General features: G+C 36.2%; 2 protein-coding genes across 3 annotated transcripts; one reads left to right on the plus strand and one right to left on the minus strand.

Annotated features, from left to right (window-relative positions):
• Nucleotides 1–3,447: 3,447 nt before the first annotated feature.
• LOC136806277 (uncharacterized) lies at nucleotides 3,448–6,629 on the plus strand. The gene is made up of 2 exons (XM_067062835.1): nucleotides 3,448–3,563; nucleotides 4,483–6,629. The coding sequence occupies exon 2, from the start codon at nucleotides 4,503–4,505 to the stop codon at nucleotides 6,498–6,500; it is 1,998 nt and encodes a 665-aa protein (XP_066918936.1). The 5' UTR covers nucleotides 3,448–3,563; nucleotides 4,483–4,502; the 3' UTR covers nucleotides 6,501–6,629.
• Nucleotides 6,630–10,605: 3,976 nt separating this feature from the next.
• Nucleotides 10,606–12,228, minus strand: LOC136806306 (uncharacterized). 2 transcript variants are annotated; one of them, XM_067062860.1, is made up of 2 exons: nucleotides 12,022–12,228; nucleotides 10,606–11,157 (listed from the first exon to the last, which is right to left on the minus strand). In XM_067062860.1, exons 1-2 carry the CDS (start codon nucleotides 12,134–12,136, stop codon nucleotides 10,712–10,714), a joined length of 561 nt encoding a protein of 186 aa, XP_066918961.1. In that variant the 5' UTR covers nucleotides 12,137–12,228; the 3' UTR covers nucleotides 10,606–10,711. The 2 variants fall into 2 exon arrangements, with proteins under 2 accessions (XP_066918961.1, XP_066918960.1); XM_067062859.1 differs by having other exon boundaries at nucleotides 12,016–12,228.
• Between the last annotated feature and the right edge of the window lie 1,067 nt (nucleotides 12,229–13,295).

A 13,295-nucleotide genomic window follows, 5' to 3' on the forward strand; every position in this document is an offset into this window, starting at 1 on the left:
TAACATGGTATTGGTTCTCCCCATTTTTGTTCTTAATATTTTGGCCATCGAAGCCTTATGTTCTTATAAAGTTTGTTCTCGTAACAAAAACGTGTATCTTAAATTTTGCACGATATAAAGAGCTCAAGTGCATGATTACATAACTGTGTGTTCTTTTCAGTATCCTTGATAAGTCAAAAACATTTTACAGATATTTCATTCATTTTAAATATTAAAAAGCCTTTCAAAGGTTTGTTTCTGACTATCTAACACTAAGAGACCTAATCCCAATATGGTCATATTGAATAATTAAAATTAATTAGTTTCAAACTGAGCTGAGATCTTCATAAGCAAATCAAAAGATTTAGTCCAAAAAGTTTCCATTTATTTAACTCAGCTACCACATATGGGTAAAATTTTAACAAACGACTACCTACAAGGGCACGGGCCCGTGGACCAATGAACCGACAAAACCCACGTAGTTTAGCACACTAATTATTGATTGAAAATTGGCTCTCAATTGGCTTTTTTTTTTACGTAAAGACTCGATGGGGGTTTAAGATCGGTATTCATTTCCAATGTAAACTTTTCAAAGTTCAGTCATTGTTAACTTAGACTACATAATATATTAATGATGAGAAATATTCGATAATATAGTTTTCGGACCGTAATGTACGGAGTAAACAACATGCTCTATTATAAAAAGGAATATTATGCAGTGTATGCAGCCCTTTAAAGCCTTTCCTCTACGGATCAGGGACGAAGTTTTGCTTTCTACTTTATCAAACAAAAATCAAACTAATTGCAAATCTTTCTTTTCAATCTATGCAATGTATCGATTAATTAGGATGATAATAAAGGAAATCATAGATTTGTAAATCATGTAATTTCAAGTATTCCACTGTTTTATACTTCCGATTTCAAATGATAGAGATAATGCTAATAATGGTCACGTCTTATAGCACATGTTTCAAATATTTGAAATATGAGTGTATGAATTGCCTCATTTTAGATTCTTAAAATCATAGTTTTGAACAGTTAAAACTGATAAGGATACGTAATAACAAAAACTTCAACCTCACTGCTTTGTAGATTTCGACGTTCCGAGCCGAATTTAGAATACAATTGACTTTCACCGATTTGATCTTCAAGGAACCAACAATTTTGTTCGAATCCCTGGGGGGGGCTGCCTTCCGATTTTGGAAAGTCTGAAATTTTGTGAATTTTTCCTAAAATTCAGCCTTTTTAGGGATATATATTGTGGTAGAGAGACTTTGAAAGTCCAAAGAATAGCCCCCTTTAAGAGCAGCACATAACCTTACCCTCCATTTGCCTAATTATCCCCCTGGGGTTCAAATTTATTGAAAAAGATTCGAAATACAGAGAGTAATGTAAACCACTTATTAGCTGAGGGGACGAATGTTTTAGTTCGAATCACAGAAAGATTCGAATAATAGAAACTCGAATACGAGAGAGTTGACTGTACTTAGTGTAGTAACTAAACTGGCTCGTCAGTCGGGCTGGAATGATATCAGGCGGGAAAAGTGAGCATAGGAGTTAGGTAAGTGTAGGGAGAAATTTTGTCGGCAGCAAGGGCTGTTTAATCAGCAGCCTCTCACCAATTTTTGCTCGTTCTCCTACGCAACTCCTATTCTAGCAAACACCCGCCACCTTTATGATCCCGCCCTCTGACATTATTAATTAACAGACTAGTTTGCTAGTCTATGTAGTAACAAGGAGTGGCAACGGAAGCCAATATCTCTTACCTCCGAAAGATATTTTTAAATTGACGTCAATTTCTTACGTCAGTATTTATGAAATTTTCTTCTTTCATTGAAATTGTAAACGACGGCTATAAAAGTCCAGAATTTCAAGGTCCCACCTGGTCAATTTAGGCTTCAAAATCCAAAAATTCAAGAACTTATTTGCTCTTAAAAAACCGAAAAACAACAACGTATTGTTTGACAGCTGGGCACGACATAGTTTATAGTGATTTTATGTGTAAGCTGTATTGAATGAACAATGTAGAAATCAGATATTCCTATCATTTTTAGAAATATTCAAGTTGAATTTGGCATATCAACAAATTCTAATCTATTATTTAGTAAGCCTCGATTTCTATGGTGAAATCTGCAGTAATAAAGTGTGTAGAAACGGAACATTTTCTTTTGAGTTATGCTTCGAAACCACTTTACTTTGAACTGATAAAGATATGCACCTTGTACAGCTCACGCCACCGGGGAGCCAGTGGGCCATACCCCCTACTTTTTTTCAAAGTAAAGATTTTTGGTTCCGCCTCCTTAGACTCTATATTCATTGCCCCCCTCCCCACTTTCAATTTCATGGTGTGGGCCTTGTGGTAACAAGAAGTGTCAGTGGATTTTTTGACCCTTGAATCATTAAAATGAGAACTCATTAAAATACACTTTATAAGGTTGAGTCACTCTTTAGGAATTCATTTTGTAGAGATTTTAGGCTTGATGTCTTGTATTAAACTCTTTTCTTTAAAAATCCTTGTTTACAGTGATTAATGAGCTACTTGTATTTAGCAATCCGACTTTAATTAGTCTCAAAAAAGATGACGCTAATATCGCATTAAATAAATTCCTTAAAAATCTTTAAAAGATCTTTGATAATCGACGAATTTCAATTAAACACAATGTTCAATTAAGATTGTGATATATACTCCCTCGCACGGTATCTGAGCAATTTTACAGATTACGTATTTTGGCTTGCATGAACGTTATAAGAACGTCTTTAAAATGTATTGGTGTTTCAGAGACCCCGCTTATAACATTTATATGCCTATATACTCCCGCTCCCATACCATGCTGTGTGTATCTGTATGAAGATTTTAAAAGCATCATGAATTAATACTCTTTTTAAGGTAATATATTGATTTTCAAAAAACTTCTGTACCTACCATTATATCTTTACCAATACACCTTTTTCAACCATTCACATATAAGAACATTCAAAATTTGGATTTCAAGCTTAAAAAATTTCTTCAAATTTTCTCACATTTTCATAATTTTGTGAGTATTTCACTCTATTTTCCTAAGAAATTGTGTCTTTTAGAGTCTGCAAAGTCTTTATAAATGTTCTTAACTTTTCTGTTAATATTTTGGCCAATGAAGTCTTATGTTTTTGCATAGTTTGTTCGGGGTTGGTGCTTATAAAAAAGACGTGTCATTAGTCAAAAAGGTGCCAATGTGCCTTTATACTATTTAGAAATTACTAAGCTACCACCCTCTGATGCGTTGAAGTGAATCTCAATGCCAGTGGAAAGAAAACACGTGTTCGTTAGTAATCCCTGTTTCGTTCGATTTAAGTTACTAAGACAATTAATCTGATTATGTAGCCCACTCTTTCAATAATTAGAGGTAAAATAGTTTTTAAAATGGGGTTATCTGATTTATTGATCAATCTTATTGATATATAATGAAACATGATGAGCAATCATATGATGAATCATTTTTGGCTAAACTAGTCTCGAGTGAAGAGTGCAGAGTTTACAAATTTACATAAAATCTAAACTGGCCAATCAGTTAACTGGTTAAATCAGACTTGAGTTTAAAAAAAAGGTAAGATTTTCAAATTATGCGGGGGGGGGGGCATCTTCAACCACCCATTCAATATAAACATCTATTAACTTCACCCCCTTCTCGCAGACCCACTGGGACCCCTTACTGGAAAAATTGGCCACCATATCGTCCCCAGGGGAAAGTTATCCTGGAAACAAAAACTGCAGGATAATTTTCCACTGGGAACGATATTTTGGCCAATCTTTCTACTTGGAAGGGGTTCCGGGTGGGTCTGTGAATGGGGTGGGGATGAATTCAAAGTCAATTTTCAGCTCCACTGGGAAATTAACTTTGACTTCATTCCGATTCGAAAATTCGATGTCTGAAAATTGCACTCAAACCATCCCCACTGGATTTTTTAACCTCAATAGAAAGAACAATAGAATTTCTATCCCCATTGGGAGTTTAATAGGAATTTTTATCCCCACTGAGGAAAAAGGTTCCACCGAGGCTGTGAGACAGGGCTGTTCTCACAGACCACCTGGGACCCCTTCCCAGTGGAAAGATTAGCCAAAATATTGTCCCCAGTGGAAAATTATCCTGCAGTTTTTGTCCCCACTGAAAATAATTAAATAACCAATCCTCACCGAAAATATCATGATATTTTTCCCATCCCCACTAAATTTTCTGACTTGAAAACAAGGAAATTTAAATCCCTAGCCATAAAAGATATGAAAATATCCCCAACGAGTTTCAGTCCGTTATTTTTAACCCCACTGGTTGCAAAAATCCTACCGGGTCTGTGAGAAGTGGGTGTATTAACTACTAGCAATCTAGTAATGGTACGGTATATAATAAAAGCTTTTTTATAGTGCCAGGAGTATTATATCATGAAAGTTTTCCAATGTCTTCGTTACAAATTGATAACCGGAATTGCAGAAACAGTTCTGTTAATTGACACTCAACATTTTGTTTTTAGGATCACACAGTACATTCAAAATGGACCAATCCAAGATCCTTCTCATTGCTCTTGTTGCTCTTGTTTTAACTTCTACCGCGCATGCGCAATGCCCTGACTCGTGCATCTGTGGAAGTAATAACATCACTCGATGTTCCCATAAAACTTTATCCATCATCGAAACATCGAAGATACCCAAATCAACAGTTCAGCTCTACTATAGTGATAATTTCATAACCAGTATCGACAAAAATGATTTTGCAGGACTGACTAATTTGCATACTCTTCAGTTACAGCAAAACCAAATTTCTAATATTGAAGATGGTAGTTTCCAAGATCTTCTGAATCTCAAAATGTTGATTTTAAGTGACAACAATTTGAAGTCGATTACCAAAGATACATTTAAAGGACTTTCAAACCTGGAACATTTGATGTTGAATGGCCAAAAAAATCAACTTGAGATTGAAGACAACGCTTTTGTGCACAACCCTAATCTATTAACACTTATGCTTACTGGAAATAAAATTCCAACCCTAAGGAACACTGTTTTCAACGGCTTAACTAAACTAAAAAACTTGTATTTCGACCTCGACAAGATTACTCACATCGAGGAAAATGTCTTCAAGAGTATCCCCAAAGGAGTCACAATGGAAAACACTGGTAGAAAAGGAGTAGCTAGTCCCAATGGTTGTTGCTGTAGAAGAGCGAGAGCTTTAGCTGGAACAAAGTTTGAAACACTTTGCTCAATAAATCAATGTAGCTCCGCTGGTGCATGCAAAGAGGTGAAACCATCTTCATCTACCACACAACACCCAAAGACAACAACTCCAGTCCAACCATCTCCTCAAACTTCATCATCTGCTAATTTAGTTAAACCTTCAAGCTCCGAAGTTACCGCTCCAAAGATAACATCTTCATCAAATTCTCAGCCAACATCAACCATTAATCCACAAAAGAGCTCATCAAAAACGATGGTAAAACCCTCAAGCTCCGAAGTTACTGCTCCAAAGATAACATCGTCATTGAATGCACAGCCAACATCAACCATTAAACCACAAATGAGCTCATCGCATACGATGATAAAACCCTCAAGCTCTGCAGGAACTAAACCTGAACCAACCTCATCTCTAAATCCTCAACCCGCATCCACTTCGCAATATCAAAAGACTTCCACAATCAAACAAGCTAAACCATCATCATCTTCGATCGAACCGGAAATAGAAGCATCGATCACCACCATGCAACCTTCACAATCAACAGCACCAGTAAATATAATTCATTCATCAAGCTCAGCAACCGTCGAATCATTAACCTCATATTTTCGCCAGGAGCAATCCAGTGCAGCAATCGTCATTAAACCGTCTCGAACCCCATCAATGGGATATTCAATGGAAAGCCTCTCAGCGTCATCACAAACACAAGCATCAATGTCACCAAGCACCTATCTATCACAATCTCCATCTGTTTCCAAAGAATCAAGCCATGTCATGTCTTTGCCATCACTTTCAACAAGTATCAAACCATCATCAACATTAGGCGAATCGATGTTCTCTTCCTCGAGTTTGATTTCTGAATCCATTGATAAATCCTATTCAGCGATGCAATCAACTAACCTACCATCTTCAAGCTCCTCCATTTCGATCAAAAGTGCTTCAATTTCACTCAACGAATCATCCGTGAAAACCTCCCAAATGCTCTCACAATCAAGATCATTAACACCTTCAGCCTCACCAAGCAGTTCCTACCAAACATCAATGTCATCCACGACAATAATCATTACCTCTGCATCAGAATCCCCAGATTCTCAAGAAGAGTCGTCTACTCAAACACCTTACATCTCCAAAATGATGTCATCAATGAAACCTACTCGGACATCAGCAACACCAGCTCCTGAAACAGAACCTAACACTATCACACCAAGCTCATCTTCGGTACAACAGCAGGCCAGCTCTTCAGTTCAAGGCAATGCCGTTCAAACAAACTTTTCAATCAAAATATTAATTACTATGCTGATTGTATTTGTAGCTGTTTTGTTTTAAATAGATTAATACTTGTATCTTGTATTTGTTAAAATTATTGTAAGATAGACACTTTTGAAAAATGCGTTTGATTTTCGGACTGAAGATCACCGGCAGAACCTCTTTAGAAAACTATATATGGGAAATATACTGATTACATTCTTCTTTTCTTTTCAAAATTTTACTTGCAATGAAGCTTACTTTGCTTAACCCTTTAAGTGCCAATGTCGTATATATCAGACATGGGCTATGAAGGATGGCGAAGCCCTCCTGTAATGCCCAGTTTGAGTTACAAATCGTCATTTTTGGTCTAACTCGTAGGAATCAAATTTGCTTCATGGCCAAGTAAAAAAAAAATCAAAAAGTGAGTCTTTTCAGCGAGATTTTAAGCTAAAAAGTAAAAAAAAATGCAAAAATTTGACAAAAATCCACTTTTTTAAGATTTTGACCGTTTTTTGACCATTTTTGGTTAACGAGTGATTAAAGAGCCTCCAAATCTGTCCTCAAGCGAATTACTTTGAAGTTTAACCACTAGGCACCTTTCTATTATTCATTCAGTCAAGTCCGCGCAGCGGGCCTGAATGCTTTAATTTCCCTTACCTACCCCCCCTCTTAGCCACCTCCCACCCCGCGCCCTTCCTAAGTCAGGCGGCGCCGAAGTCCTCTACAAAAAAGAGACTCTAAGCTATCCAACAGGCTATAGAGTAGCTTCTAACTTCTTCTAGATCTAGAGATATAAGCCCTTAAAGTTTGAACTATCGATTTTCTTTAAAAAACTTAGAAAAAAATGACCGTGGCACTTAAAGGGTTAAGGAAAGTCAAATAAAAAAATAACGAAAAAACAGAAAGAGTCCGTTTATGATAAACGATGAAAAGAACAGATTCAGAATATCCAACTAAAAGACTTTTCCAGAAAAGATTTGAGTATGGGGGTGGAGGATATAACAATTTTCAGTGATTTACCCCCCAGGACAAAGTGACTTTTGGCTCCCCGGACAACGGGCTTTAACCCCCGGACAAGCAACAGTTGACCCCCTCCCCCAAACAACCCAAATTACCAGAAAATTGACAGAAAAAGGTGAAAAACGAGAGCATTAAATTGATTGTAATAAATAGAGGCACAAAACGATTTTATGCATCAGGAAATGTATTTCCATTATGTAAAAGGCACTTATTTACAAGATTATGCACCCCTGTAAACACATTCCATCATCTCTGAAAAAAGATGAGCTGCAACAGTTCAAACGAAGCATTTTTCTCAAAACTTTCACCTTCTCCACTTTTCTCAACGATGTTGCACACACAGAAAAACTTTTGGAAACTCTTGGGAAGATGTTGAAAATTTTGTGGGGTTTGAAGCATTCGGCATCTTGTTTATGTCCAAGGGATAACCAGAAGTGAAAAAAAGAAAACATAAAGAGTGTTACAATGAGCAAGACTTTGTACTGTAAAAAAGAAGTCGTTTCTCTCATAAATTGATACCCTTGTTTTTAGCCTTTTTTGACATTTTTCAAAATTGACATTTTAGGTTTTTGAACATAACTTTTGAACAAATGAAGTAAAATTAAAAAATAATACACCAAATTTTAAGTGCGGCTTTCCTCTGAATAATTTTGAAACAATCTTTGAAAATATTTCTACTACTGCCTGCAATATCAAATCAAAGAGAGTAACTTATTTGTGGTACACCTGGTAAGTCCCCCGGGGGGGGTACTACCCTTGTCAACCGACGGGGGTGCTCCGCTGAGGTTCGAAAAATGGACCCTACGTGGGACTCGAAATTTGCGAAAAAAGTGACCCTGAATGGGACTGAAATTCCAAAATTTTCTCAAATTTTCTACTTTTTCCCCAAATTTTCCAAAAAAAGGCACCCTACGAGGGACTGATTTTTCTGTTTTGGTGTTTTTGCGACCCTACCTGGGACTCGTGGAGGTTAAAAAAGGTACCCTGACCAGCGGAGTATCCCCGTAACCCATCTTGCCCTAGTACCCCCCCCCCGGGGTAAGTCCTATAATAGCACCTTTAGCACCTCTTAATCTCATCCTTGTCAAAGTCTTATAACAAAAATATTGATATTTATAAAATTATTATGATAAACTTATGAAAATTTGTCAAATTTGCGTCATTAAAGAAGGAAATACTTAAATAAAACTTTGTACGTGTGTTATTATGGTTTATTATACATGTGTGTACGTTGGGAAGGTAAAATACTCAACCCAATATGTATTGTACCTGGGAGGGGCACTCAAAGTAAATGATCTACCGTACGTGCGGCCCTTAAGGGTCCTTTTCCCAAGCTTCCCAGAGTGCACTGTAAGGGTCAAAATGAGCACGTATGGTCTACCGTGAAAAGCACAGGCAAAAATCATATATTAACCTGTGCCGACCAATCGAGATTCTATTCAGCGCGCGATCAACGCAGAGAAAAGTAACCATGACGAACATCCAAGATCTTGGGTGAGGTTCAAAGTTGATATTTCTATTCCCGTCGTTGAAAACACAACTTAAGAATGTCATCAATGCTTTTCAAAAAGAGTCAGTGATAGAGAATCATAACATATCATAAAGATCTGCCTATTATTTTCATTCCATTAAAGTAACATTATCAAAACTAATAGTTTAGTAATTACTGGTATACATTTGGGAATCATGTAAAAGATTTCTTTCGAAAAAAACTCATTACAATTACATTTGGAGGTTTCTGGGGAATTTGTAAATAGTAAACTGCAAACTAATACAGTCTGCTAGACATTAATAAGGTAATATTTGCTCTTCATCTTTTATTCTTTCTATAGTGATTAGATTGACACATACACGATAAAATTTCTATTATTGGTCCTCAGAGGTTGATTATATTCTTTGAAAACTCAACCTCTGATACTCAGGGTACGCACGATCACTTTTTAATATATTTTAATATACATCGATCAAATGTAGCGCTACTTTTCAATTTTCACTTTACACTGACTGACACACGTTTATAAAAAATCATACTCTTGTCTCCCGATTAGACGGGGGGTCCGAATAAGCAGTGGGGTAGGAAAATTTTCTAAATTCTAATAAGGGGGGGGGGGTGGAATAAGAGGGGGTAATTTGAAGACGGATTTTTTTAACTGATATCAATTTCAACAACAAAAAAGAAACTTTAACAAAGGAACACGTAAAATAAGAACCAATACTACTAACAAAAAGGAAAATTTTAACAAATTTAAGGTTTATCTACACTGTATACACAAATTTAATTAGCGGGGGGGGGGTCTTAATAAGAGCGGAGGGGTTGGATAGTACGTCTATTCGGGAGACAAGAGTAAAAAGCAAACCAATCTAAACCAGACCTAAAATTTCAACTTACCACAAGACGAGGAGGAATGAATTAACAAATGTTAATTATAACGACCCCTCATTCTTCTTCTCTTATCACCCTCTTAAAGATGATAAAACTCATTTTAAGAATTCTTCGCCATCCCTACCACAGGAGCCTCTGAAAGACAAACTTTTGAAAAAATTCTAAGAGATCGAAATTACTATTTCTGAAAAAGGCTCAGCATCAAACGTGTTAAAGGGTTAAACAAGGCGGTCTTTAATTGGAATTATCGGATTCAAAAAATGTCCATTATTGGCAGTAAAAAAATTGATGATGTTAAAAGAAATGATTTTTTCCTTTTAAATAAAACGAGGGCTCATTGAAAGTATCAGAACACTACTCCCATTGAGTATAAAGCCCCAAAGGCGCTAGAGATGAATGAATCTTCAATCCTCAAGCAAGAAAAAGTGAAGCCTTAAGATTTGTGCCGCATTTAGAAAGACGGATTAATTCTAGCACTTTCCTTACTTTCGTTTTTACGCTGTGTATTCTTCGAAATTGGGCGATATGTTTTACTTTCAATCTAGTGTTTGTGTGAAAACCATGCGGGTCACGTGTTTATGATGGAAAATAAGAGGCTTCATTTCCTATCCAGGAGTCTCGTGTCTAGCCCTTCGGGGCTTGGAAGTCAATGACTACTCCCTCCGAATAATTTGGATTTTGTTTTTAGTTTCGATCGCAGAAAATCTTGATCTTGATCTCAAAATTTATTTGAAATATCACCTGGCGTTCAAACCAAATTTTTAACCTCAGAAGTATAAATATTCTGAAACTATAAACATCTTTACACATATCAAAAGTATACCCTATTAACAATAGATAAAAACTATAAAATTATTAGTTATGATAAAATATCGAGAGAAAATCATCAAAGTTTTTTCTCTTGAATTGTAAGTTCTGCTATTTTCATGTTATTCGCATTCATATAACGTAATCGACGGTTTGTTTTATAAGCCTCAATGCGTCTTATCTCATCAAGCATATTATCACACGGGCTATCCCAGCGAAGACCCGAATCTTCGAAATCTAAGGGCGTCTTCGAGGCGTAAGAATCTTTTACAGGCGTCTGATCTGGCAATCGATTGGGTGGAGCATTAAGAACAAGTTTGGAAATCATATCACTTTCTTTGTCACCGTTTCCCGTGTGCCGCTGACGTGTTTTCATTTTCGATTTCGATAATTTGCGTTTTGTTTTCTTAGGTACGGGTTGCGAACGTTCACTACTACTTTTTCGTATACTGGAGGAGTACGATTTGTGTGCACTTGAGGAGCCACCAGTTGTTACACTACCACTACTTGCTGGAGTTGTTGAAGCTGTAAAAGGCAAAAAAAAAATAACTTAAAATGGGTGAAACTAATGAATTTCAATAAAAATTCTTGAGTGGACTTACTCTAACCTTTGAGTAAGAGCCACATGATAATCTCAAGAATTTTTATTTGAATTCATTAGTTTCACCTATTTTAAGTTTATTGTCCGAATAAAATATACATCATTACTTTTTCGTGTACTGTAAGGTGATTATAGAGCAATTTAGGATGTTGATAGCTGAAAATATTTTCAAAAAAAATAAACGGTGGGGGGGGGAGTGTCAGTAAACTTTTCGAAAATTAATAAGCTGAGGGAGACGTTATTTACATTGGATTACATTAAATGCCCTTTCTAGATATACTTCGCATTTAATGTCAACTCCTACATTATTAGAAAAACCTAAAATTATCATAGATTTCTAACGAGTTTGCGAGTTTCACTGACCCGGAAGATATCTTCCGTCCAATGTGAGGGAAATAAAATGAACAAATCCTCACTCCATCGAGTTTTATTCCGTTATTTTTACCCCTATTGGCCAGGCACGACGGAAGCTTTTTATATCTGGTACGGCGAATGAGGAAATTTAAGCGATTTTATAGCGATTTGACCGACGAAGAGGAAACTTCAGGTATTTTTGTGAAAATCTGGTACGGCGGCCGCCGTACCTGCCGTACCCGTTGCGTCGTGCCTGCTATTGGCTGTAAAACTCATATCGAGTCTGTGAGAAGGGGGTGTCTCGAACGCTTTTTTATCGTTTTGTGCCAGCACTGGAAATATTACTATTGATGGGTACTAAATCATTCTCTCAATGCGATGTTTGTTTTGTGGCCACATTCGTCATTCATGAATAAAAACCATCAAACCTTTACTTTTGACGGATACGAGAGCATGTTTCCTTAACTTCAACAAGCTTGCTTCACTCTTGGCGTTTTGCTGATCACAAGGTGCAATGCTATTCGATGCGGGAGTGTTGATCTTCTGCATAGTGAGTGGAGAATGGACAGTTTCCTAATCAATGAAACTATATCAATCCTATATCAATTTATTTTGTTATTTTTATCATCTTTTAATTCTTGTCACCTACAAACAGATAATAAAACGAATTATAAACTGAATGAATGCAAAATTTGTGTAGGATACCACATTTGTATAGATAATTTATACTGTGGCATAAAAATCTCCTCTCCTACTCAAATGCACCCCCCCTTGTCTACGCTATTGCTATAGGGTTCTATTTAAAAGAAAATTTTTATGCTTAAAACTCAAAAAGTTAAGAACATCCGTAGGCTTCGAAAAGTTTTGGATGTTCTTATAAAATGAATGTGCACAGCAAATTATGCGAATTACAGGGAGTCTCTACAACTGACGGGGAAAGAAGATTTGGAAAATTCGTGTTATAGAGTTTGAGGACCAGGAGACATTCGAATTATAAAGGTTCGAGTTATGATGGAGACTCTATTGTACAAGGCATTGAAAGATAATTTCTTACTATCGTACTCTTGGTCGTTTCTATAAATTAAAAAACCAAAAAACGCCTCAAAAAAGGTATTATGAAAACATTCAAAAAATGCATGATAAAATCTAATCCAAGACAGATAATTTTATCGTATTTTTATTGTCATAGGCAGAACAGAGGTTTGGAAACAGTTTTCAATAACATAATGCATATAGATGATAATAGTGACGAACGGTTTTGACAAAAGAGGAGACTTTCTTGACAGAAGTGAAACTTCCCAGAACATTTGGCAAAAATCTAATTTTGTTGTATATTTGGCGAAAGAAACATTTTCAGTTAAAAAGTGTAAAGCAGAGACCCAACCAAAAGACAACGGCTAAAGCTTCCTGTAAAATCGATAGCCTATCCCATTGGAAAAATACTGGAAAGAACGGTTTGGATACTAAAATTTGAGAAAAAGATAAAAAACACTACCAGAAAAGGACAATATTGTGTTTTGCGTGAAAATGGCAAGAATGACTGGCTGCATATTTGGTTTTGGTTTGATTTGTATAGCTCTTGGAGCAGCTTTATTTACGATTGGAGAAAAACATAACACGACTAATAAAGATGACGAAATAAAAAGAATTTCAGGTGTGGTCGCTGGCACAATTTTCTTGATCTTTGGATTGGTTTTAAGTTGTACAG

Source organism: Clytia hemisphaerica, unplaced genomic scaffold (genome assembly GCF_902728285.1).
Source record: "Clytia hemisphaerica strain Z4C2 unplaced genomic scaffold, Clytia hemisphaerica genome assembly, whole genome shotgun sequence".
Lineage (NCBI taxonomy): Eukaryota > Metazoa > Cnidaria > Hydrozoa > Leptothecata > Clytiidae > Clytia > Clytia hemisphaerica.